Source organism: Geospiza fortis, unplaced genomic scaffold (genome assembly GCF_000277835.1).
Source record: "Geospiza fortis unplaced genomic scaffold, GeoFor_1.0 scaffold112, whole genome shotgun sequence".
NCBI classification, from domain to species: Eukaryota; Metazoa; Chordata; class Aves; order Passeriformes; family Thraupidae; genus Geospiza; species Geospiza fortis.
In genome coordinates, this window is record NW_005054298.1 from 25,689,510 (window position 1) to 25,715,847 (window position 26,338).

General features: G+C 44.0%; 1 protein-coding gene across 1 annotated transcript in view; it reads left to right on the forward strand.

Moving 5' to 3' along the window:
* The window catches only part of SATB2 (SATB homeobox 2), a 107,998-nt gene that overhangs the window by 70,907 nt on the left and 10,753 nt on the right, over positions 1–26,338 (forward strand). The window contains exons 7-8 of the mRNA XM_005415950.3: positions 161–316; positions 11,937–12,134. Coding sequence (XP_005416007.1) covers positions 161–316; positions 11,937–12,134 — 354 coding nt within the window. The remainder of the gene's footprint in view (positions 1–160; positions 317–11,936; positions 12,135–26,338) is intronic.

A 26,338-nucleotide genomic window follows, 5' to 3' on the forward strand; every position in this document is an offset into this window, starting at 1 on the left:
CCAATCACAATTAACCTGATTAGAATAATGGACAGGAAGTGTCCCTCTGTAGCTAATGCAGTTTGGCATCAGCTGACTGAAATCCTTTGATAATTTCTGCACAGATGGCTGGGCTGAAAGCAGCACTTTTTTAATTATTATTTTCATGGTCTCTTGGTAGGCCAAAACCTCGACACCAACAACAGACCTCCCCATTAAGGCGGACAGCGCCAACGTCAACATCACAGCTGCCATTTATGATGAGATCCAACAGGAGATGAAAAGGGCCAAGGTATCTCAAGCTCTGTTTGCCAAAGTGGCTGCCAATAAAAGTCAGGTGAGTGGTATAGGGGATTTCATTGTTGTGGGGCTTTCTGGGGTTTTGTTTTTAAAGCAAGCTCTGGGTTTGGGACTAGATCCATCTCTTCCTCCTACCAATAAAATTACATCTGCTCCTACCATAATAATAATTTTCATCTCTGGGGAACCTGTCGTGTTTGGCTTTTGCCTGCTTAAGTGGTTTCCTTTTCCCTTTTAAAAGTGGCTGAGGAAAGGGTCAGTTCACAGCCAAGCTTTTTCTCCCCTTTTGTACAAACATGTCTGTCTTTTCCCACGTGTGGTATATAACTTACACCTCTGCTAGTAGGACACAGAACTTCCAAAATGGTGGTATCCTACTCATTCAGCAGGTAATGAAATTGCTTTCTCAAGTGGTTAACTGAGGGAAGGCAATGGGAAACAGCATATTAGGCAGGTGTTTCCTTTTTAGCGTGTTGTATGTGCTGCATACGGTATTGCCATGTGAATAATTCACATTGGATCCAATAATTTTTACAAAAAGGCATGGGAAGGCACTACAGTGAGTTCTGCTGGATTCATTTCTACCTTGGGTGTAAAAAATACATGTGAGCAAACCTAGGTCGGGGTGAAATTCTTGAAGAGAATCCATTAATCTAAAAATTTCATCCAGCTCTTTAAAAAAATATAATGCACCAGAAGGGATTTTGTGGAAAGGAGGACAGATTTTTTTGAAGGGCAGCAAGTAGATTGGAGATTTTTGGAAGGAATTGTTTACTCAGTGAAAAGAGCTGCTTCTGATCCTGAGTGAAATTATTCAGTTCAGCAAGGAGAGGGCATCAATATGCGCACAAAAAATGCACAGATGTGCACGTGACAATGAGAGAGTGGGATAGAAGTATCTAGGTGCATGCACTCTGAAAAACACACACTTCCCTCTGTGCCGGGAAACAACATTATAGTCATTAAAGCAGATGTAAAATAAGCAGTTGAAAGGCATATAAAGAAAGCATCAAAGGCTATCAAAGCACATGAGAAAGCCTTGTCCTTCTTACAGGTATTTGTGTCCTGACACATGGAGATCTGATTAATTTTTCCTTCTTAATGCAATCATTTATTTTCATTGCGTTTTGCTTTCTCTTGTCAGGATAAAGGGGTTACAGTCCCTCTACCCCCCAAACCAAATCCCAGGCTCAGTATGAAATACATAAAAGGAAAATACCATGGAACCCTCTTAAACTGTTAAATGCATAAAAATCTCATGTACCACATGGCAAAATATAATGAGAACTGGAGCTGTTAAACGAATAAAGCTGTTAAAAGCATAATGCCACTTGGCACAACTACTGTGCATTTAACGGTTTTCCACTGTGTAATAAATGACATATGTGGTAAACGTGCAGTAAATATAAAAACTGCACAATTGATTTTGCAAACGTGCCCCTTATTCTTTGCTCCATGCAGATATCAAAGTTCCACCCAGAATCCGGACTGGACAGCTTTTAATAAGGAGTGTTTTAACACAGACCGAATGCCAGCCTCTCTGAGGTTTGGCTTAAAATTGCCTGCAAGCTTCCTGTCATTATACCCAGAGGCTTCTTGAAATAGAGAGGGACTGAACCACCCAACAATAATTTGGGTGGCTCACCAGCTTTGGTCTGTGCCAGCTTGAGTGCACTTCTCTGGCAGCATTGCACACCAGCGCCAAAACAAAAATAAGATCTGTAGTCTTTCATGTGGAAAAAAAGCAGGGCAGATTTTGAACAGCAGATGCAAAAGGTTAAGAACAGGATCCACAAATGTTGCTGTTTAAAGCAGAGTTACTGCACATGAAGGTTTTGTTTCTTCAGCAGCAGCGAATAAAGAAGTGTTTCTGAGGCTGATGTTTCTTTTGTTCCGCAGCCTTGCCAGAGCAGTTCTGGCTCCCTGGGATGGCCCAGCATTCGCCATGCTGAGATGTCATAGCGCTCTGCTGGAGCATGAAAGTGGTTTATGGGGGCACTGGAAGGCAGGGACAGAGGAAGCCACAGCCAAGAACCACAGTGGTTCAGGGCCACCCCCTGCCTCAAAGCCCACCTGTGTGCCTGCCCCTGGCCTGGCTTGGTGTGCCTGTGGTGTCCTGCTGCTGTCTGGGGAGCTGTGTGGCCCCGAGGAGTGCCAAAAAGCAAGGACACAGCTGGACACGGTGGCATGGTCAGCTTTAGGTCTGACTTGTGTGCAAACTAGCAGTTGGGTGTTCCCAGTGCTTTGCACAGGCCAGCTCTGCCAGTTGTGGGAATTTCTGGTGAAAATGCTGCTGATTTCAGCAGCTGAGTTACATGGTGGGAAGCGCTCATTGCAAACTGCCTATGTTTGCAGAAGAGAGAGTTTGAAAGGGGGGAAAAAAGAGCTAGTCTGAGGCTTTGCTTGGACTCTCCGCCAAGGTTCGTTCACTTGCTATTCTCCACAGGCCTGGCTTGTGTTGTATTGGCTTCCTCTATTATTCCCTCACCCCAGACTACTGAGAGGCTTCCAGTTTGCTAACAAGGCATGTGTTAATGTTGGGCGCTGCTGTTCTGTCAACAGCAATCCACGGTGCTGTGAGATCTTCACAGTTTTAGCAGGCACTGAATCTCCGACAGGGATGTTTTGACATTTTATACACAGGGCTGTGTGTCATGTACCCAAGAGAACATCCAGAGGCTACGGAGACCTCGTTCCTCTTCTGTCTCTGTACAGGAAGAGTGGTACCCACTGAGAATAGTTATTGCAAGAGGCATCATCTACTGGTGGAGTTAATTGATCTCTAATTTAACAAGTAACCATCTTCATTCTTGAGTCATGGCAGTGTCTCAGCAACTGAAGAGAGGAGCAGTTTCTAGAAACTGAGGTTGCAAATCACAGAGCTCGCAAGTCAACATAAAGGCAAGTTTCAGGGCCTTATGGAGGTACCAAGGTAGTATGGTGAGAATTCTTTAAGGGAATACACCTTCATAAAGATTTCAAGCCATTCATTTTAGACATTGACTTATTCGTCACCTATTCACCTCAAAGTGCATTTTATTCCTTGCAACTTTTATCTAGATCTTTTTAGCCTTTGTGAAGTCCTGTGTATCCCTTTGTATTTTTTAAGCCAGCAGGAGCTGAGAGCTCAGTGCCCTCACAACACATCCTCCAAAGCTGCCCTCCTATTTTAGTTGTCAGCTGTTAGGGATGTACCCATGGACAGCAGGATTGTCTGGGGATATTGCGTGCTAGTGCCCTTTTTGTGGCTAAAGCTGGGAGCTGTATTACCACATTGGGAATGTTTCTGAGTGCGGCTGAAACACCAGGGTTTGGTTTCTGGTCTACACTTCAGGCTTCCCTGGTTATATTTAATTCACAAGAAGATGGGTTTCTGGTGTGCTCTTTCAGAGAGGTTTGGTGGCCTGTGTGTATGCAGAGCTGGACAGTGGGACAGGCAGACTTTGGATTGTGTTTGGATTGTTTGTTTTACAGCTGGCTTCTACATTCAATTCTTCAACTGCTCTAGAGTACAACTCCAGGAAAACCATTTCCCCATGACCGTCTGACTGATGCTGTGCAGCAGCATCACCCCTTTGACCTCTGCTAGTGAGAGTCCTGTCAGAGGCTGTGCTGTGCTCGGCAGATTTTTTTTTTCTTAGTCTTTGCAAAATGGGTTTAGGAATGTAGTTCTGTTTGTAGTAAACAGTGACTATCAAAATAAATAAATAAATAGTGGGCATTGCTGGCTGGAGCCATTGTTGACAGTCTGAAGGAGGGCAGAGTTTTTATGAACGTGGAGATCAAACTTCCCACAGCTCTGCCAGGGCAAGAGACACTTAATCAGTCTGGGGTGGCATGGGGAACCATGTTGCTGGGGATCAGCCCTGGGAAGGGAAAGTGGAACCTCCACCAGGCGAGTGAAAAGAAAAAGTATAGCCTTGAAATTGAAATTCTGTTCTAGAGACTGGAGTTTATTCCAGTTGGACCACAGTAAAGCAAGAGAGAGCACTTGGAGCAACATTTGAAAAAAATGTTAAGCTACCAAGGATCAGTCTCTGTATTATATTTTTATTCTGTTGAAAAGTAAGCAAACAAACAATAAACTTGGTGAGGGTTAGAGTTGGGGGGCAGAAAAGCCCTTCAGTTGAGGCCGTTGTGGTTAAAAAAAACCCCAGGCCTATGGATGAAAGTCACTATGATAGTTCCTTGCCTTTCCTCTGACTTTCCTTTTTCATGTCAAGATCCCTGCCTCATTTCCAGTTCTCTGGCCAAGGAAAGTGTTAGCCCACAGCAGGATCCCAGGCTAGGTGGGACTCCACACCATGGCTGCCTTTCCATGCCCTTACCTCCTGCTCATCCTCCAAAAAGGAAGTACAGGAACTGCAAGAGGATTGAGCAGTGTCACTTTGAGGAAAGATTAGCTTTAGAAACTCTTAATTTCATCCCTTCCTCTGTTTCCTTCCCAACTTACATTCCCTTGTATTCATTTGATAGGATGGGATGCCTTCTGTCTCCCATTTAGCTTATAATAGGTGTTTTCTTTGGCCTTAAACTTATTAGCTTCCAGTGATGATGAACAGCAGCTAGAAAATGCCGCTGGTGGTGAAGATGTGGAGTGTGTATAGTGTGTGCATACAGGGCACTTCTTACAGCCTTATCTCAGTGCCTTCTTTATGATGCTTTGAATCTCTACAGCTGGGGCATATCTGTTGTGCTGATATGTTGATGTTCTTGTCACATATGGAGGAAATGCAGAAAGACATTTCTCTCCTTGACTGAACTTAGAATTTCTTCTATGTATCTTTAGACGAGAGCTTCTTTTTCACAGACTTGTATATCACAGTGTGACCCCATCCAGGACAAGACAAGTGGGCCCATATGAACCTCACGGGGTTTGACAAGGCCAAGTACAGTGTCCTGCACCTGGGTCAGGGAAACCCCTTATCAGCATAGGTTGAGGGATTAAGGGATTGAGAACAACCCTGCCAAGAAAGACTTGGGGATGCTGGTAGGTGAAAAGCTAGTAAGGAGCTATAGAAGTGCACTCTTAGCCCAAAAGGCCAAGTCTGTCCTGGGCTGCAGTCACAGCAGGGTGAGGAAGGTGATTCTGACCCTCTGCTCTGCTCTGGTGAGACCCCATCTGGAGCACTGCATCCAGCTCTGGGGTCCCCAGCCCGGGAGGATCTTCAATTTGTTGGGCAAGTCCAGAAGGGGCCACAAAAAATGATCAAATGGCTGAAGCACCTCTCCTATGAAGTCAGGCAGAGAGAGTTGGGGCTGTTCAGCCTGGACAGGGAAGGGTCCAGGGAGCCTTTGTTGCAGCCTTTCAGTACTTAAATGGGGCTTATTTAGCCAGGCCTGTTGTGACAGGTCAAAGGGTAATGGTTTGAAACTAAAATAGAGTAAATTTAGACTAGATATATAAGGAAGAAACTTTTAAAATGAAAGTGGCGAAACACAGGAACAGGCTGCCCACAGAAATGGTAGATGTCCCATCCCTTTAAGCATTCAGGTTGCTCAGAGTCCAGCCTGATTTATTGAAGATGCCCCTGCTCATTGTAGGGGAGGTTAGACTAGAGACCTTTAAAGGTCCTTTCCAACCTAAACTATTCTGTGATTCTGTGACAGCATCTGCAGCAGTGCATTGGCCTCTCAGCAGCTGAATGAATAAGGGGCAGTTGTGGAGCTGGGACTTTGCTCACAGAGTCCTTGGCAGACCCAGGAGCTGATGGTGGGCTGCTTGCCCTAACCACAAGCCCACACTTCTCTCTAGTATGGGTAGAAGCCAGTTTGAACTTGGAATGCTGGAAATTTCCTCAGTGCACAGCATCCTTCCCTCTGAGACCAAGAGCTCTAAGCAGACTTGGTGTTCCCATGAATGTAAGGTGCTTCAGGACTCATGTATCTCATTTTTTTTTTAAATAATTTCATGTTTATGAGGCTAGTGAGAAACTGGCCCTCGTGAAAGTGCTTTGCATTTTCTGGGGAGGAAAAGTACCAAACATTTCAGAAAATCCAGACTGTTGAGTGATTAACCTTGAACTATATCAAAATTCTCCAAGTAAAGCTTCTCAGGTTCAGTCCCCCTCCCCCGGCCCTCATCAAGAATTCATTGAAGCCATGACAGAACTCTCCATTACAGTTAGTCTTTTATCCATTTCAGCTTTCTTGATTAGGTTATCTTGAATCATTAGGGGGTTTATTTATTTTAATAGACACTTATTGGATTCATGGTAAGAGAGTTTGGCGACTAAGGAACAAGAGCTGAATATTATCTAGCTCATTTTGCACCTTGGAGTCCCAAACTAAGCAGAGAGAAGAGATGCTGGGGAAGTTTGTCCAGAGCACTCCTGTGATCCCATGTGGGAAGGGAGCCTTCTCTGAAGAGTGCATTTCTTTACTAATCTTTCAAGACTTGCGTCAATCATTGCTGCTTTTTTTTCTTTTTGTCACATATGTTGACATTTTCTGCACTGATGATGTGGGTGAGGAAACGGCCTTTTACATTTATTTTTGAGATTTATTCCTGAATCACTCTTACTAAAAACCTCTTCATTTGCCTACTCATGCTTTCACTGGAGACCCTAGAAAATGTCAGTTCAGACAACTAACTGTATTGTTATTATTGTTGTTATTATTGTTATTAATTTTAATGTAAATGCAGGGAAACACAAGGTCAGTTAAGCTGCAGGTTTATCTGTGCTCAAAGCAGAACAGCTGCCTGTGACTAAGTCACCGTGGACACCCAACTGCCACCTCCTGCAGTGGCTTTTGGCAAAGTGTAAACATGGGCCTGTACCCCAGCATGACTGTGAGCCTGAGCTCTTCCCATGTGCCTTCTTTGTCCTTGGTCAGAAGTGTGGTCCTTGACAGGCTTCAGGGCAGCAGATTTGCAGGAAGCAGTTCTGGGGGTCAGTGTGTTTGTGCACATCTGTACTGAGTGCTGGAAAAACTGGCCTTACTGTAGCCTGTTACGTCTGGGTGCCCTGCTCCAGGGTAAGCCCAGCAAAAGTGAGAAGGTCAAGCTGCTAACAGGGCTCTGGGATAAGTGACAGAGATATGGCTCAGGATTGCTGCACCAGCTCGCTGTCCTTGAGGGGGTTTGAGGGCACCAAGCCTCACACTTTGGTGTTCTAAGCATGCGTTTTCTTTAACAGCATAGAAGCACAATGGGAATGGCTGCTTTTCTGCAGATTTTTGTTGTTGTTTGCTTAGCTATGTGGAAATGTATTTGATTGGAAGACGGAGAGGTTAAAAATAGGACATTAATATGATATTATTTTTTTTAATCAAACAAAATGCTTAGAAAATGTTTATCTTGTCTCATGAGAACAACAAAAATAGAGGCCACCACTTTTCTGCAGCTCTCTTTAATAAGCTAAATTGGGCTGCATTCTTGATCCCTCTAGAAGTTTTGGGGTGAAATAAAGGAAGTTCTGAGCAGAATTCCTTGAAACCACAAGCCCTGGGTGTGCCTGAATGTAGAGCCAAAAGCATCCTTTAATTGTGCTGTTTTTCCTCCTCTTATTTTTAATGGAAGACATTCCCATTTGAGAACCTTAGAAGCTGACATTAAGGGCTGGATTCTGCCACCCATATTGACACTGGTGTGTATCAAGCTCTCTGGTAACTCTGGCAGCCAAGGGGGCTGTTTGTGTGGTGGAGCGAGACCTGTGATGTGCAGAGGAGGCAGGACCAGAAACACACAGCGTGTTACGGGTCTGGGGAGGGGTGTGGTATTAGTTAGATTTTTCAGAATATGTTCACAGAAGTTGTATTTACTTGCAACGCAGTGAGCTCAGATGCTGTGGGTGAGTGAGGGAAAAGGTGGTGAGATAGTGTCTCCTTCACTTTTCCTTCTTCATGCCAATAAATGTAACTATAGATGAAAATTCACTGTGAATGGCTGTAGCTCCAAAAGTTTCTGTATGTTAGCATTTCTCAAATGAAATAATTCTCCTGGAAAGCTCTGTGTAACATACACAGACCCCAAAGAAATAAATAAAACAAAATTTAAAAATTGTAACCAAAAAACGCCAAGTTGAGATTTTTAACAGTAAAAGGAGATTTTGTCTATTAATAATTCATGAGTTCTCATTGAACATGCACGAAGAAACGGTGCTATTCAATAGAGAATACTGTCATCTGTCACTGTTTTATTTGACATTTACACTTTTTTTTTTTTTTTTTTTTGCCTGGTACTGCAAAACTTTCTTGGATGGCGTGCTAAGATTATTTAAATAAATAATTAAAAAAAGCCGATGCAGACTTTTCATCTGTGCATGGGGAAGGCAGTTACTTGCAGCCATAAAGAACGTGTGAGTAAGCTGCGGCACGCTGTGTTTTCTCACATATTAGTCAAAGCTATTGCCTAATAAACAGCCCCATAGATGGATAGAGAGGGTCTTGAATGAATGCTTGAATAAAGAGAGGGAAGGATAGAAAAAGAGTAGTGAAAGGACAGACTTGATGCAGATAAGTGTACACATGCACGCAGTGGGTATGCGTGTGTATGTGTGGGGGTGAGCGAATAATGGCTCTTGTGAAGAAAGCTGACACAAATACATTGCAAAAATAAATATTTATAAATGGTGTTGGGGGAGATCCAGTCTCGCACAACATGAGAGAAGACAGGGCATTTAGCACAATGACAATTCAGTTAGGCACACCTTGCAATTTCTTGCTAATATTAGGCTCGTGGAAATCTTTCTGCTCTGTAGGTTAGTTATTATTTATAAAAATCACAGAACCAGCTGATACATTCATAAGCTAATTATTGTAGCAGCTGGGTACACATGGTGCAATATGTCTGAGGCTGTGAAGTATCACAGATTTCTTGGGGCCTGCTGTGGTGGGGGTGTGCTGTTGAAGGCTAGATCCCTTAATCTGATCAGCCAAGCAAATACTTTGAGGGGAAACTGGATTAATATCTCTCTAAATACCACGGATGTGCTTCACCTTCAGAACCAGGCTCCTTTAAACGTGCCATTAGCTTATCTCCTTTGGGGAATGGAGAAGTTCTCAGGTGTCCTCGGGATGGCGGGGTCCTTGCCTGGTGCCTCCCTTTGCCAGAAATTAATTTGGTTTGCTCATGTCTGCACACATGGTCACACTGCAGTCTAATCTTTTCCCTAATAGCTCCAAGGTCAGGACCTCGCATGTTGCCAGGCAAATTGAGCGCTATCCTTCTTAAAGACTAATGACAGCGAGTGCCTAGTCTGTAATGAGGCCTGTAGTGTTGCTCTAAGTGATTGTAATGAGCGCTGATTATAACGGGACAGATAAATCAAAGCGCCGCAGTCACCGTCGGCCGGCCCGGTCCAGCCCTGGGAAGGGGAGGTGGCCCTGCTGAGCTGGGCCTGGGTTCTGGCACAGCCAGGCACCCCATCCTCTCACGGGTCTGCCCAGCAATGGGCTCCAGCTCCACCAGGTGCAGGGCTTATCCTGTATTTTCTGCTACACAACGGGTCTTCATGCTGCAGCATCCCCCAGGAGGTGTTAAACATACCTGCTTGAAACATCTTGAAAGAGTTCAGTTGGAGACTTACTCAGATCACTGAAAACAGGGAACAACAGGAATTGATTTTTTTCTACAGATGGTTTATTTTCCATTTCAAAAATTATTTCCTCAACATGGGGCAACCCCTTTGAAAACATTGCAAAGGTGGGAGATTTTCTTCCTATATTTTCTCTACAAGTGACCAAGTTTAGAGGGATTTCTGAGCAGTGGAAGGAGGACAACTGAGGGTAAGGGATGTGGCCAAACCACATTAAAATGCAGACTTCACCTGGCTGAGAGATTGCCCAAATACCAATCAAAACACTTTGAAAATACAACACAGAGGGGTTTTTTTTCCCTAAGTAAATTATTATATATCTTGTTTTCATCCTTGGCCCCCCAGCCCCCAGCCCTCAAAGTTTATTGCAAGAAAAGATCAGGTCTGCACAAATGTGGCCTCTCACTTGTAAAAACAAGGCAGTGTTGTGTTACAGATTAGTTTATAAATCCCTGGTGGCTTCACAGTTCAGTGCCTACAGCTGCTGCAGATGGGCCTGGGTTTTTGTCTCTTCGCTGTGCTGCAGCCGGCAGTTGAAGGAGAAAATGGAATGATCAGGTTATTAACATGTAGGCCGTGAGGAAGAGGCTGCACAATGAGAACAGCTGGTGTTGCTGTCTTGGCTGATGCAGCGGAGATAATCAAATCTTGCCTTTTTTGGGGGGGTGAAGGCAGAAGACACAGTGGAGAGTAACACAAACAACGGCTTATGATATTATACACGGGGTTTAGAGTGCACGGTAGAAGTTGTCAATGGCTTACAAGTTGTTACACAAAAAAGCAATACCAAAAAGCCCCCCGTGGGCTGGTAATGAACCCGGCTGTTCAGCTTGCTCTGGTCACTGTTCAGAAAAACACAATTTTGGCTACTTCTTGTACCAAACATTTTTAACATTGATCAAGCTATCTTTTAGGTATTGTAAGGTGCCTGTCAAAATGGTGTCAGAATGCTGAGCTGTAGCTTGAAAATGATGGGTTATAAAGCTACTAGGTAAAATATTTTGACAGGAGTCAGTAAGGCGCGTTGACAGCATCCTCGGCATTATCTTCTCATCTTCTGTCATTTGCATTGCGTCTCCTGTGCAGGCACAGGAGGGAAGCCACTGTCCCCAGCCCCCAGTGGGCTGCTGGCAGGCAGGACGGGGCTGGCTTTGTCCCCAGGCTGTGCAGGAGGGGCAGGAGACACAACACCTGGTTTCGCTCGGCACACACGGGGCTGTCCTCACCCAGCAGCTCTTGCCCTTTGGCTGTCCTTGCCCTTGGGGTTCAGGGTCATTTCCTCTTCCTGGAGTGCAGATGCTTTCACCTCAGAGGTCTGAGCAGTCGGTGCCTGTGGAGAGGTCCTACAGCTCCTTCCATATAGCAGTAGCCTTTTAAAGGCGTTTCAAACAAACCTTAAACAAGACAGCACAAATAAAATATGCTCTTACTACAATCTGTAGTTGGGTTATAGAGTTACCTCTGCCTAGTGTCTTGGTATCTTTAGTAACTTCTGCATGACCCTGTTTTCTGCTTTTGTGCTAGATGCTTGACGGTTGCCTTTATGTAAGGCTGCATCTTCTCTTAGATTTTATTATTTAAAAATGTAAAATTTTAGTGGGGTTCAGAGCTGGGGGAGTCAATGCAACACAATGTCAGCAAATCAGAAGTCTTGATAGTATATTCTGCTAGCCATTTGGAGTAGTGTTGAATTTCTGGTTCTGTGGCTGCAGGTTGCAATGAGGATTGTTAGCAAGGCTCAGGAGTTACCTCTCCTTTTCTTTTGCTTGGATGAAGGAATGAAGGGGCTCTGAAATGGAAGTGAAGATGCATTTCTGTTTCATCTTTGCTTTTCTGTAGGAAAAATATTTAAATCTGAGCATTTTGAACATGGTGTGTGGTGAGGACAAGACACTGGGTTTTGCCAAGCACTGCTGCTTGTTTCAGTTTTTCCAACTTGCAGGAAATAGAACATATCACGGATTTGTCGAGACCAAATGGCAGCTTGGGATGGTGGGCGTTTATGTGAGATGAGACCAGCAAAACTTCCAGCCCAGAGCTTTAAGTCTCACTGACCTCCTGCTCACATCTGGTTCCTTGGTGCTCGGTGAATTGACTGTGCTGACTCTACCCTTGCAGGGCTGGCTGTGTGAACTGCTGCGCTGGAAGGAAAACCCAAGCCCGGAGAACCGCACCCTCTGGGAGAACCTGTGCACCATTCGCCGCTTCCTGAACCTTCCCCAGCACGAGAGGGATGTGATCTATGAGGAGGAGTCCAGGCACCACCACAGCGAGCGCATGCAGCACGTGGTGCAGCTCACCCCCGAGCCTGTGCAGGTCAGAGCCCTTCTGCCTCCTCAGCGTGTCTGTGGGGGAGGACTGGGGTAACACAGGGGTTTCAAGAGTGCAGCACGGAGATGGGCTTTTTATGGATTGACTGAAACTTAAAAGTACTTCTGAAATGACCATGCTGAGCATTTTGTGAGGAATAGGCCTTCATTTCACAGCCTCATTGGGATTGTTTTGCTCCTCTCTACATTTCTGACTAGTATGAATTTTTGGTTGTACACTCTTGTTCTAGTCTTGTCTCAGGTATTAGTAGAATGAGAAAAAATACAAATATATGTATGGAAAACCAAGTGAAAGTACAGACTCTCTTCTTTGCAATTCCAGCTTCAGTCAGAAGAAAAAAATCAGATTAATGTGTATTCCTAATAACTAGTAATGCATGTCACAACTCAAACATCTACAGATGGTCAAGAGAAGCTCGGGAGACATTTCTTCAATCTAAAAAGCTGAGGCAACACCTTCCACAGCAGCCCTGCTTCCCTTCAGCCCTCCAATTCAGCCCCTGGCACTCAGTACCATTTACTTGCTGCCAGATTATGTGACCACTCTGGGGGTTGTTTGTATTTCTCTGATGATCTTGCAGTTCCTCCTCCCACCTTCACTCTCCCCATTGTTTGATGGTGGATTGCACTGCTTTGCTACTCTTGCTGTGAATCTTGGCATTCAGCCTCTATTCTTTGTTGCTGCTCTTATGCTGCTACCACGGCTGCCAGCTATCTTGCCCCCTTTTTTCTAAAGGTGAGAGATTTCTCTGTCTTGTCCTGCCCATCTGAAACATGTAGGTCTCACTCAGATTAGTTATTGCCTGGTTCAGTCCCTTTTGTCTCTTTTGCTGACTTCTTTCTCCTTGCTTTCCTTTGTGTCTTTGCCTAAAAGAGAAAAAAAAAAAAACTGTTTCCTTGGGTTCAGGTTCTCAGGACTGTAAAGAAGGGGAAGCCCTCTAAGTAATTTAATTGAGCAAGTTTTGTCTTCCACGTCCCAAAAAGTTTATGGGATCTTGGAACCAAAGAGCTGCAAACAGGTAAAGAAAGGGCCAAGCTAACATGTGGGAAGACAACTAGACCTCTGTAGACTTAAACATATTAACCCAGTTCTGATGCCCACAGCCAGTGGGAGTATCCTCTAAGGGACACAAAAGGTTTCCCTGGGATCTTGTGAGTGACCTTGATGATTAGCCTACTTTCCAAAGCCTTCTGCACATCACTTTTCTGCATCATGCAGGTTGGCTTTTGTGAGTGACATGTTACACTGTGTTGGAATGCTGTGTATTTGTATTTGTCAGCAAGTTACAAAGCCATGGATTAATTATTTATTACAGTCAAAATATGAAAAATGAAGAAAAATAAATGGAACCAGCTGGCAACTTCATACAACAAAACTCTGGAGACTGGTATGCAGTTGATACAGTAGGCTTGTGTTTTGGGGGTGCTGCATTTTAAAGCTATGCTTGCCCATCCAAAAACCCCAGTAGGTTTCTGAGTGACACGCTACCAGTGCCAGGCACAGGAGGTCTGCTGTCCACCTGCTCCCTACTGTCAAAAGATACCCAAGACTAAGTAATTTTTGCATAGTTTTCAGTCTCTGGAACTTGAATTGTTTTGAGAAGCAAGGTTTGATTTTTAGCTTTGCTGCAAGGGTCACTATTAGGTAATTAGCCATGAAGAACCAATGACAAGCAGCCAGAGATGTAAAGCTGAGGTCCTCACACTTGCAGTCATTGGAGATTTTGTGACACTTTACATAAGGGTAGGGGTCTTGGGCCCTGCTCCTGGCTGAACTCCAGGCCAAGTAATTACATTCTGCCTATCTGAAATTCCCCCTGTAGTGTCAAGTGGGAAAGCAACTCTCATTTCCTTCTCAAAGCAGTGGCGGGTGCAGAATGTCTGCCACAGTGCCTGGCTGCATTTTAGCAGGGGGTGAAAACATCCAAGAGCTGCAGTCACCGACCTACTTTGCTTTGCAGGTTTGCTAGTGAGAAGTGTGCTGTAAGTCAAGCCCTTACCTGCAGCCTTGATAGCAAAATGACAGCCCTTTGAAGGAGATACAAGCAGCAGTGCTGTGAATAACAGCAGGTGCAGACCTGTAACATAGAAGCAGGCAGGATCTTACCTCTGTTCTCTGTGCCCAGCCCATCTTTCTTTTTGCTCTGATGGCTTAGGTGTGTGTATGGTACCTTCTCTCTGGTGCTTGAGTGTCCTGCTCCTTCACCTGAGAGATGGGGAGAGCCTGAAAACAGGCTGTCCCACACTGCTGCCAAACTTAACCAGCCACCATGACTTAACCCTGTCTGGGCTGGGGACATCCCCCTGCCAGACTTGGAAGAATATCCTAGCTATCATTACAAGAGGCATGACCAGGCAAAAGATGTGGCTATATTGCAGTCTTTTCATCAGTATGGCTTCTTGGAAATGGCAAAGATATCATTGTGATGGGTTTTGTGTAGTTCACTTGCTGCTTACAGGGTTGGAGACATTTCAAATGAGGGAATTCCCCCAAGGCCTGGGTATGGTTTCTGTCTTCTATAAGGCTGGGTGTGCTCAGTGGGGCAGTTGTGCTGTAGGAGATCAGCTGGACACAGGCTGGTTCTTCATGTTTTAAGGGATTGTTGTTTCCTTTTTGAGAGATTCTTGCTCTCACTGGTTTGGTATTACTAGCCTACACCTCACTGTTTAGCTTTAAGTTTAGGGTTTTAAAACCAAACATGTTTATTTTTCTCTCTTCCATTAGATTTTTTCCATCGGCCATAAATATTAATCCATTTAATCAGCTATTTTACTGTTTCTGAAATTAATAATGTCTGTAGTGGAAGCTGAGTGTTCAAAAAATTCCTCCCTGTATACTTGATTTGTTTGTTATTGTGCTGAGGAGTCATAAAATGTGAGCCCTGTGGAGCTCTGTGACATGGCTCTGTTCTCTGGCAGCACTGGGTGTGGCCATATGGACGTGTCAGAGTGTGGATTTTCCTTCACACACTGGTTATGGGGCATCCATGCTACACTTACATGTTGCTGTGCATGCAGGCTGAGCTTGCCACAGCCTCTCTTCTGGTTTTTAAGGAAATTGAGGTGTCCGTTAAGAGGCTCTCCCTCCGTTCCATGCAGTTGTGTAATAGCAGAGTGCTGGTAGGAAGAAGAGCAGTGAGGTTGTTGCTAGCTGAGTACCATAAGGACATCACTTCTGAATTACACAGTGCCTGAGCCACAGGTTCCTGAAGGGTGGGAGGGTATCCTGGAAAGCATTATTACATTTTTGCTGTGTTCTTATCCTCTCCCTCCACTACCAGCAGGAGTGGGATCCTGGCTGGCCCTTTGATCTGGCCTGGCCTGTAGCAGTGTGCCAAGTACTCCCTTTGCAGCAAGCAGTCCTCCTGCTTCTGTGTTTAGCTCCTTGCTCTGCAGAGGTGAGCCCTCCTTCCCTGTCTTACTTTTCATCCCTTGCTAAATCCCACCATTCCCTGGCTGTTTGCTGGCACTGGACCTTTCTGGAGTGTTAATGCTGACAAGTGCCTACAGCTGCTTCCCATTGCCAGCCAGGGACTTCGTGTTTGTTACAGACATGCTGGGACACAGTAAATCTAATTTCTCTCCCTTCTCCCACTGTTTGTCTGCTGTGTCCAAGGTGACCACTCCAGAGAGTAACCATCTTGCCTGGCACTTTAATATAGTGCTAATTCATTGTTAATTGCTGGGGCAGAGAAACCTGACTCCATTGGGAGGGCCATGAATCAGGCTGTTGTCTCTGGAGTGTCCGGGTGGGTAAGATAGTTCTCTGGAGTAATGAGCCACCACTGCAGCAAAGGACCTTCTATTCAGAGAATGTGGGAGCCTTGCCTCTCATTTTCTCTAAGTTGACAAGTAGATCTGAAGCTAGTAGGTATGTACGTATTTAAGAGCAATCAAATGTTGCTTTCTGATACACTGTTACTTTTGTCACTTTTTAAAAATTACATCCCTCCACCCTTTTATTTCTCAGAAGCTTTGATTTAGACAAATCTGGCGGTATATAATTGTTGAGATCATAAATTGTGGAGGAACATTAGTAAATAAAAGAAGGCATAGTAAAAAAGCTCTAGGAAAGCTCTTCTGTATTGTGTGTTCACTGCAAACATTGTAATCTCTCTTTAAATATGCAGAAAATAACACAGCACAGAAGTAAATTAAATACTGATTTTATAATTTTGTGAGGGATAGAAGGGGATGAGTATTTTAGAAATAACAATGAAATACAAAAGAGCAGAACGTGGAGTCCTCGTAAAAATGGGTCAAGGCAAGTGGCGATGGCAATCCAATGAAACTAATTTCATATTCTCTTTCTAGAAGTAATAAAGAGGGGGATGAACACCACAGTAGTGCTTCCTAATGAAATATCTGATTCTAAATAATGTCTTGGAGTTCATGGGTCACATAATGCATAGCACACAGATGGAAAAACCAGTGAGACTTGAAATTTTTTAAAAAATAATATTAATTAATAATACTTGGGAAATCTTAGATGATAAGTGAAGCAAAGCTGTGGTATTCCATAGGGTAACACGGTGTGCTTAATGATCCATAGGATGATGTGCACAGTGAGGTTTTGCTGTGTTTGTCTGAGTTACACCGGGGGATTTTGCATGCTGGAAATTAGGACTGAGTTGTCTGTGAGACTTGGACAAAAATTACTTTCCCAAACCGTGCTAGCTCTCTGACTCTGGTCCCTACTGTTTTGATACACATTTTTTGCGGGGATGCTGTGCCCTGTGATTCATTCTTAATGGCTGCACCGTGATAGTTCTGCTTTTTGATCATTTCTCTGCTCCCAAAAGACAGACCATAGATTGATACCCACTGCTTTTTGACTCCCCAGTTCTTTAATCCATGGCTGGATGTGATGTCTGCTCAGACAGGAGTGGTCAAGACTGGTGACACAACTTGTATTCAGCAAACCCAGATGGACTTCAAGAGAAGCTTGTATTGTGGGTTATTCATTACATTCAGAATGCTCAGAGCTTTGGTTTGGGAGGGTTGCACTTCGATTATTTTTTTTTCTGAGATTTAGAATTACAGAGGGAAATGTGTGTCAGAATGAGGTCTGTGAATTTTGTGAGTAGAGAATATCTCTTTTTTAGTTGTTAGTTACTTGGAGTTTTATTGTTTCTCTTATCGAAATTAGACAACAGTCAATTTCAGTATCTCCTTCCAGTCTAAACTATTAGAAACCACTGAAAAAAGTCTCAAACTATGTAACTTCTGTTTCTATGCAGTGTTAAAGCTGAAGGCAATATTTATTGCAAATGCCACTCACACTGCATTTATCTCTGCTTGTGTGTGACTGCTTTCGGGTCAGGGTAAAGGAACTGTCTTTGAAGCATGTGGTACATACAAAAAAGTAATCTCAGGCATCTTCCACTTCTGAGCTGCTTTCCCATGCTTCTCCAGTACCTGTGCCCTATAGCCAGAGATGGTGCATTCTGAAACACTACCTGTGGCTGCATGCTCTGGTTCTCCATCCTCTTGGTGCACACCATTTTTCTGATGGGTCACAGTAGTTCAGGAGCCTTGCACATGTTTGACAGAGGCAACAGAGGCACAAATCAGACAACAGCCCCCTTATATTTGACTCTGAAGTATCCAGTGGATGATCTTGTGATTGATAGTTGCCACAGTTGCAGGGAACAGCGCTGAGCTGTGACTGCTACAGCCAAACCTGCCTACTGCACCATCTCAGCTGTTTCTGCTTAGTGTGGATATCTAATGTGGCTGAAAATGCTGCTGATTTTTATTAACATTAGGCCTGTTATTCTCCTTGAATGGTAGCTGGGAGTGTACTTGCAATTAAAGCCAAACTGCCTCTGTTCTGAAATTAGTTTAGGTTTAGTACTGCTCCATTTAACCCTATAAATGGGAGATGAAGTAAACTGCAGAGCTTCAAGTTTTCCTTGGTGGCAAGTTTAGTCCTGTCAGGATAGTACATCCTTTTCACATTTGTACAGAACCTGAAACCATGAGGCCACTTCAGTGACACCTGTTCCCAGACAGCTTTTGTTTAGTCCAGGATCAGCTGAGGACAGGGCAGGAATGAGGTGGGACATGAAGGAGCCATGAGAATATGACTAGTGCTTTTCTTCAGCGGCATCTTACAATAAAAATGACTCCGAGGATACATCTTCCGTGAGGCTGTCCCAGAGCAGCTCTGCTTGAGTTGCCCTGGCTCCCATGGCAAAATGCTCCAGGCAGAAGCTTCCCCTAAAATCTGAATGTGCAGATTTAGCACTGCTGAGACTTGGCAGTGAGCAGCAGGGTGGTGGTTTGTGTTGGTGTTGCTCTGACAAGTTGTCGTTTTAGCAAATGACATCACTGTAGCTCTGGCCCCTGTTGTCTCACCCTTTTGCCTTCCACACACAATCTGACCAGATTTAGTCCTCATTTCTTACAGTCCTGGCCCTGTTGTAAATGCTAAGCTGCTAGTGTTGTAAAGAGCTGTAGTAGGTTGAGGATGAGCAAACAGAGAGAGCAAGATCACTAAATAAAGCTCTTTAAATTCACATAACCTTTGAAGCTTGCCAGCAGGCAAACCTTGAAGGCTGAAAAGCCACTAGATGAGCCTCTGTTCCATTTACATTTGAAAATTTTTGCAGTTCAAAATATTGCTCTTTTTAATTTAATTTTAATGCTTCCTAATTACTCTGTGTCCCCCCACACTTGTTCATAAATTATGGTATCAGGCTTCAGAGATGTGTAAATGTTTATAGGTTATTGGCTGTATGCAACATTTTATTCTCAGGCTCTCTACAGAAATCTTAGGATAAAGTTAGAGGCCTGGATCATTGCAGCTGGTCTTTTTCTGCAGATAGGCAATTATAAAAATTACATGGGGAGGGAAACCGTTGAGAATAGTGCTACCAGATCACTTAGCACTGCTTGACCCTCAAGGAGCTACTCTTTCTTCTGTGTTGCACACCATCCTCCAGGGAAATGGTGCAGTGCTGGGAGTTAGGCTGTGACAGAGCAGGACAGAGATGGTCAGTCTCCTTGCCCAGGGCCAGTCTTTTTTTGGAAATTCTTTGGCGTGTCCTTTTTTTCTTTCTTTTTTTTTTTTCGTCCACTGAATGGTTGGAAATACCAGAGACTGTAATGTATGCAGAGATAAGGTTTTTTCCGGGGTCAGTATATTGTGTATGTTGTTCCATGTTTGTATGCACTTTTGTAGGAATTGCAGATTGAAAGGAGAAGTGGTTTTGTGTGCATGCACTATTCTCACGCATGAAGTATCCAGAAGTACAGTAGCACATATTTTTTCTCACAGTCATCTATGCTTACAGTGTTTCAAAGAATATTCCAAAGTATTTTGGCACAGACAAAGTGAAGCTGTTTGCAAGATCCCTAGCTGTGGAACAACAAAGGCTACATTCTCAACACACATCACACATGACTTTTATTAAAGTCTTAAACAAAAATCAGATAATGTATTTAGAAAATTAAACTTCATCATTTATGATGCTACTCACATATGTGAAAGGAAGTTGGTATCCCCTTGTGCCTCCTTTCCAATGACTTCTCTCCCAGTTCTACTCACTTCTTCATGTTGCAAATGGCAAGATGAAAATCTTAACTACAAACAAGTACATTTTAAAAACAATAATTTAGGACTAACTCCCATTGTGGTGCCCAACTTAAAAAGGATTTGGTGTCCAGAAACAAAGGAATACAAGCATGTGTAAGGTGCCTCTGATGGAACATTTGGAAGTTTGAATAATCTAAAATCATTATTAACCTTTTACCATTACACATGGCAAAAAGGATGTGGTAAATCACAGAACACATCCTGGATATTACAGATGCAGCCATCTCATTAAATTTGTGTTAAAAACATTTTCTGTTTCCAGTTGAGGCTAAATTTTGTTTTACACTGCTGTGCCATTATTGTCCAAAATAATGTAGACACCCTTGAATTTTCTAGCTGCTTTTTCCTCAGATTATTAAGCCATGCCCATTTGATGTGCCACACTTGAATCCAAGGCACATGGGAACAGAGAGCTGTCAAGAGCCCCTTCCTTCCTGCTACAAGTTCCATCATGTGGATGTTGAGGAAGGTGGGCACATTGTGCACAAAGTCTTAGTGCAGAACCATAATTGTTCTGGCTTTTTATGAGCAGTATATGGCTAAGTCTCATGGTTAGATCTGGAAGACCTTGGTATTCTCAGTCTTGCTTGCAAAAGCTTTGCAGCCAGGATTTCTTATGTTGGGGTTTTGGTACTTAGAGTTGAACCATGCAGGGTGTCACAGAAGGCCCTTGTACCCACGAGAAGGAAGAGCTGTCTCCTCTTTCTGTGTTGTGTTGAGGGAAGCTGTGGTAGCAACGGCGAATCCATCCAGCTGTAGCAGAAAGAAAGAGACACACTAAAATTTCAGGACTCAACAAACCCCATAAAAAGATCTGTCTGGACAGCACTTTACTAGTTAAGTGCTAAGTTATTATTATTATTTATTATTTATTTCCTCTCCTATTTTTCCTCTTACCGAACAAGGAGGAAATATCTTTGTTCTTTCATTTGAGAAGTGAAATAAATGTATTCCCTGCAGCATTTGAAATTTTAATAATCCATAATAAATAAAATCATATCTAATAACATAACTGCTTTCAATTGGCAACACGATCTCCTAGATGCATTGCAATGGCAGAAACATAAATAGTTGCAGCCTCTGAAAGCCTACTTCCTATTTGCTAAATATACTTGGCTTGCTTTAAATTCCTTTGTGTGCAGTCATTAATACAATCCTCTTTGACAGCATTTAATTAAAGTGCTTTTCTCTATTAAATTCATTAAAACTTTTTTTTTATATACAACTGTTTCCCAGACACTGAATGTTAAGGACCTGTAGGCCTGTCTTTAAATAACTTCTCTCTCCTTGTTGTAAATTGTTAATTAAATTTAACTTAGACTGTTTAAAGATGTCTTGGAAAAGAAAGCCAGATTTCAGGATATGGTCTCAATCATGGCTGATTTTTTTTCAACACAGTTTTTTCCATGTAGTTATAGACTGTGTGTTATATTGTTTATGAATGTTGCTGTACTTTCAGCTGGAACCAAGCAAAGAAAAACCCTAAAAAGCTAATTTCCATCTCACTTCAAAAATTTCCATCTTTTTAGTGCAGTTTCTTAGCCTAAGAGGATTTGCAAGGGGGGAGTGCAGAGGGAGGAGCTGTTTAGTATTAATAGATTATTGACAGCTTAATGTCTTGGCACCTAGACAGCCCATAAGGTATAATAAACAGGAAGCTGTCTGATGTGAGCGCAGTCAATAGCGTATTCAATCAGAACCTTTCAGTTAATTGCTGGTTGACCTCAGACATTTCCTTTAAGTGAAACTGTCCTTCGCTCAGATCTCATCTGGGTTTCAGGGTTTAATTTGAGAATGCCCTTTCCATATGGCAGCTTGTGCATACATTCCTGGTGGAGTTTTGCTTTGCTCCCATGCACAGCATTACGAGAGCCAGTGTGTGCCTGGAGCTTTGCAAATCTCGTAGCCGTGCGCTGGGCTGGGAATACGCCATGGAGCTGGGCTGGGAATACGCCATGGAGCGGGACTGGGAATACTCCATGGAGCTGGGCTGGGAATACGCCATGGAGCGGGACTGGGAATACACCGTGGAGCGGGGCTGGGAGTATGCCGTGGAGCTGGGCTAGGAATATGCCGTGGAGCTGGGCTAGGAATATGCCGTGGAGCGGGGCTCGAATACGCCATGGAGCAGGGCTTGAATACTCCATGGAGCTGGGCTGGGCATATGCATGGAGCGGGGCTGGGAATGCTCCATGGAGCTGGGCTGCCGCCGGGCAGCAGCACCACGGTTAAAGCAGGCAGGGTTGTAAACTGACGTCAGGGGTACTTTGAGAGCAGCTGGACTGTTGCCGAGGGTGCTTTGGATGGAGTCAGGCACCGCTTTGGTGCCTGGAGAGGCACTGCAGCATTAACGAGACCTAACCCAGCCCCTGCAGATGTGCAGGGCTGCAGCCCAGCGTGGCTGCCCCGGCAGAGGGGTCGGCACCGCTGCCTCCATCCCGCCCGGAGGTACACGTTCCCCTGCTCCTCTGCACAAGTGCAGACCAGAGCTCATTTGTATTTCGTTTCCCTAATTCCTGTACATAGCCATTCTAATTTTTTCGGACTGTATATCTTGATGAGGCCCAGATAAGCTACAAAGGCAAGCAGGCAGGAAACCACACGGGCAGTCCCTGACCCTGACTAACTGGAAACCATCTGCTTATTTGGGGAGGAAACCTCCATGGAAATCTCTTCTAGCAAGTCTGCCACATTTGGGTTTTTCTTCCTCTCCCTCCAACTGTTGACTCTGAGCCTATGTGTTTTCCACAGGCGGGATCAGGGAGGGTCAGCTGTGGCGGCTCTCGTTTGCAGCAGAGGGTCTGGATTTCCCGATGGCAGTGAGTGACTGCCTTGTGAAGGAAATGCTTCTGTATCAGAGCAAGTTTAATTTACACTTCATGCAGTCAGGAGACATGTTTTTGTCTCTAGATCTGCAGTGATTGTGTCTTTTAGCCACTTATGCATTCAGACTGTGGTTTGCTGGAAGGAGTATTATTACTTTTAATCTCTAATTTTTGCCCGTTTTTTGATTCACTTCTGTGGTTTTCTTTGTCCCTCTGCATCAAACAAACTGCTTATGCCTTTTTAATGGCCTGATTAGCACCAGGGAAGCACTGCTGACTTGGAGTAATGTTATTCCTGGTGTTCCCTTGTTTAAATGAGATGAGGAGTAAGAATGCTGCATTGCTATGTTTGGGATCCATTAAAGTCCAGTCTGGACCCCTGCCTGAAGCAAGTTGTAAATCTTTTGTCTTCATTCATGCATGTTGGAAAGGTGAGGGGGAATAGTTTTGAGATTATACTCCCTTTTTAGGAAGATTAAAGGATAAGAGAGGTTTGGAATAGTTATTTCTGGAGAGAATGGAACAAAACCATGGCCAGACAGTACAGAACAAGTGAAGAAATCCCAAGGTACGTGTGTGACCCTGGGGCCATCAGCTGCAGCACTCACACTTTGCTCCCAGGTGTCTCTGGCCAGAATATATTCGGAAGTACTTTCTGGTTTTATCAGACTTACTGGGCAAGCTGCTAATCAGTGTTACATTGACCAAAGGACTCCCACATGCAATAAAAATCGTAAGCTTTATTGGATTTTGAGATAGAAAAGATTCTCATCCATCTCCTTTTATAAACTGCATTACATTTTGTTCTTTCAGAGCTCCCATCAGTACAACCCTTAGTAAATACGATGGTGAGGGAGGTAAGTGGATAGTAAGCTGCTCTTTCTTGGGTGGTACAGCCTAGAGCTATAGAACTGCTTTAGCTGAGTTAAAGGGTTGCTGAAATTTCTGAAATGCTGGAAGAAAAAAATATGTTGGTCCTTTCTAAATTATTATTTTCAGTTCAAATAAAAAAAAAAAGGTTTGCGGCAGTTACGAGCAACATGCAACATAATGCTTTGAAGGAAAATAGGAAGAACTTGAAGAGCAAAAATTTTTCTAAATAAAAGCAACCAGAATATGCTGTTTCATGCAAAATGCCTAAACAACTGCTTGAACTTTGTCAGAATATTCACCCCTCTGCTGCGCCAGGCATACAGTTTGGCAAAGTAGACTTTACTTAGTCAATACTTTGATGTCACTCAGTCGACATTTTTGACCAAAAGACTTTTGACTGAAAAATGCCACACAATCCCAACCTTATTGAAGCAAAGAATAGTGTTTTGCATTTCTAGCAAAAGCCTGTGGCTCCTTGCACTCAGACCTATAGTAGCTGCAGGCTTGTGTTAAGCGTGAGCTTTACCCCTGCGATTACATGTGTGCAGCCAGCCATGGAGAGAGCAGTCCATGGAGTTCCCCACGGCAGCCAGCAGCAAAGCTGGATGGATAACAGGGCCATAACAATGTTATCTTCTGCTTTGTCCCAATATTGCCCCTCTGGCCTTACATTAAACAGTTTTATTTAAAATGAACTAAAAAACTGTGAATATAAACTGCACACCAGCGTCCAGAGTCTGTAAAATAGGTACAGGTCAGAGTAGTGAGACATGGAGCTCAACAGCATGGGGGTGAGATGCCAGGGTAACTTCCTCTGTTTTCTGCACATGCTCACCTTTTCTAGAGCTTAACCAGGAAGACAAAGGATTTCAGATCTAATTCTCTGAGGCGTCCTGTCTTCAATGACCTAATCTGTGCAGGAGACTGTACTTTGGCCATTTGATTTTTATTTATCCAGTTTCAAGCTAAGGGTATAATAAAGCACATTATGCCAGTTGTGTGTGTGGTAATACTGGATATTTTGCTTTTACCATGGTAGTTGATTATAATGCACTTTTTAAGACTTGCTTTCTAAAAAAAGGAATATTTATACTTTTATGTGTTTGATTCACACAGTATAGTTTGCACAAGTCCTGTTATTAAGTGCATTGGTGGTTACATCTCAAAAGCCAAAAAACATGCTGAGTAGTGTTTTATCAGCACAAATCTGCTATTTTCACTAACCATAACAGTCAGGTTCTCCTGACTTCTAACTGCTCCCATTGTAAAAATTAGCAGTACAGTTGGGTATTCTTGAAACCCCAAATAGCCATCTGTAAGGACCTAAAACAGTTTGATGGGACAAATAATTACCCCCCCACCAGAATCCAGTGTCTAATCCAAACATATCCTTCCTGAAATAATGCGGTGCCTACTCCTGGTCTGAGTAACTGGAAAACAACACGATTATAGTGGCCCCATTCGTGCCACCATAGTTAGGGGTTTAGGGCTTGACCTTAAGCATGGCTCTAGGTTGGGACTTGTCAGGGAAGATCTTGCTCACGCTGCTCAGAAATACTCTTCTGATTTTCAAAAGAAAAGGAGAATGTGTGTAGTGTTAATTAAACAAGAAAGCATAGAGGACACCCGAAGTGTTTTGTCGGCAGAAAACCAAACCAAAAGCCCTTTTGTTGCCTCCTTAGTTCCTGTGGCATTCTGCCAGCTCCTCATTAGGATTATCAGGGCTGGGATGGGGAAATGCAGAATTGACCTGAAATCTTTGGCAGACCCTCCCTTTAGCCATAACCAAGCTCAGGCTCTATGTGGGAAGTGCTAAGCAAAGCTCTGCACACCATAGCACCCCAGGGAGTCTTGCTAGGGCTGTGGGAGAAAGCACAGAAGAGGTAAGTCAGAGGCCCACAGAGCTTATAGTCTTGTTTTGGAGAAGGTGAGTGTCAACTGGAAGGTTTGTGGCCCTCAAGGTGCACACAGATGTGAAAAAGTCCCACTTAAGGGGACTCTACTAGCATCACCATAAGAAGGGCAGTGTTTCTGGGGCTGTTGCTTTTTCCCTTGTGGATGAGGTTGCCTCGCTACCACAGGTTACAGGCAAGAGAGACTCGCATGGCTTCTCCAGGGCCAGCAGAGTGCTGCCTGCCTGCCAGGGGTGCAGCAAACTGGCCCCTGTGCCAGCTGTGCTGGCTGTGCCCCATCCCCAGACAATGGAGCCATCCATCAACGATGCCTTCAGGAGAGAGTCTGCAGCGAGGTTGTGCAACACTTCCTGACCGCATCGGCCGCTCTGTCACCAGCGCCCTGGTTTGTGCCAGCAGCAGCCGGAGCGGATCTGGCCGCTCGCCTATGGGCACAGGAGGGACGTGCCAGCTCCACCTGGGGGCTGGGCAGGAGCTGCTGGCAGCTCTCCCAGGCTGCAGCCAGGTATTAGTGAAAGAGGTACCCAGTGCTGGTTGCAGTTACTCTGCAGTGAACCTAAGGATCTGGCTTGAACCAGCCCAAGATGGGAAATTCAGAGCTAATGCATGAATGTTCATCAGCATGAGCTCATTTATGCTGCCCCATAAAATCAGCCAGTTCTCAGGCACTTGCACAGCAATGAAAGTTGTGCCTGAGCTTTTGTGGGAAGAGTTGAGTTAGCATTTGAGGGAGAGCAGTTACCCCAGGAAACACCGGGACACTGTTCTGCATTGTCAGAGTTTTCTGATTTATTTTTTTAACATTATACAGACAAAATAGTGGCTATTGTGTAGGCACGTGCTGTTTATTAACAGAGATCAGGAAAGGGAAATAAACCACGCATTACTGAAGAATAAGATCATGATTGTGGTCAAGTGGTGGCAGAAGTTTTTTTTCTCTTTGTCAAGCTGATTTGTAAACATTCTTCAAACAACTGTG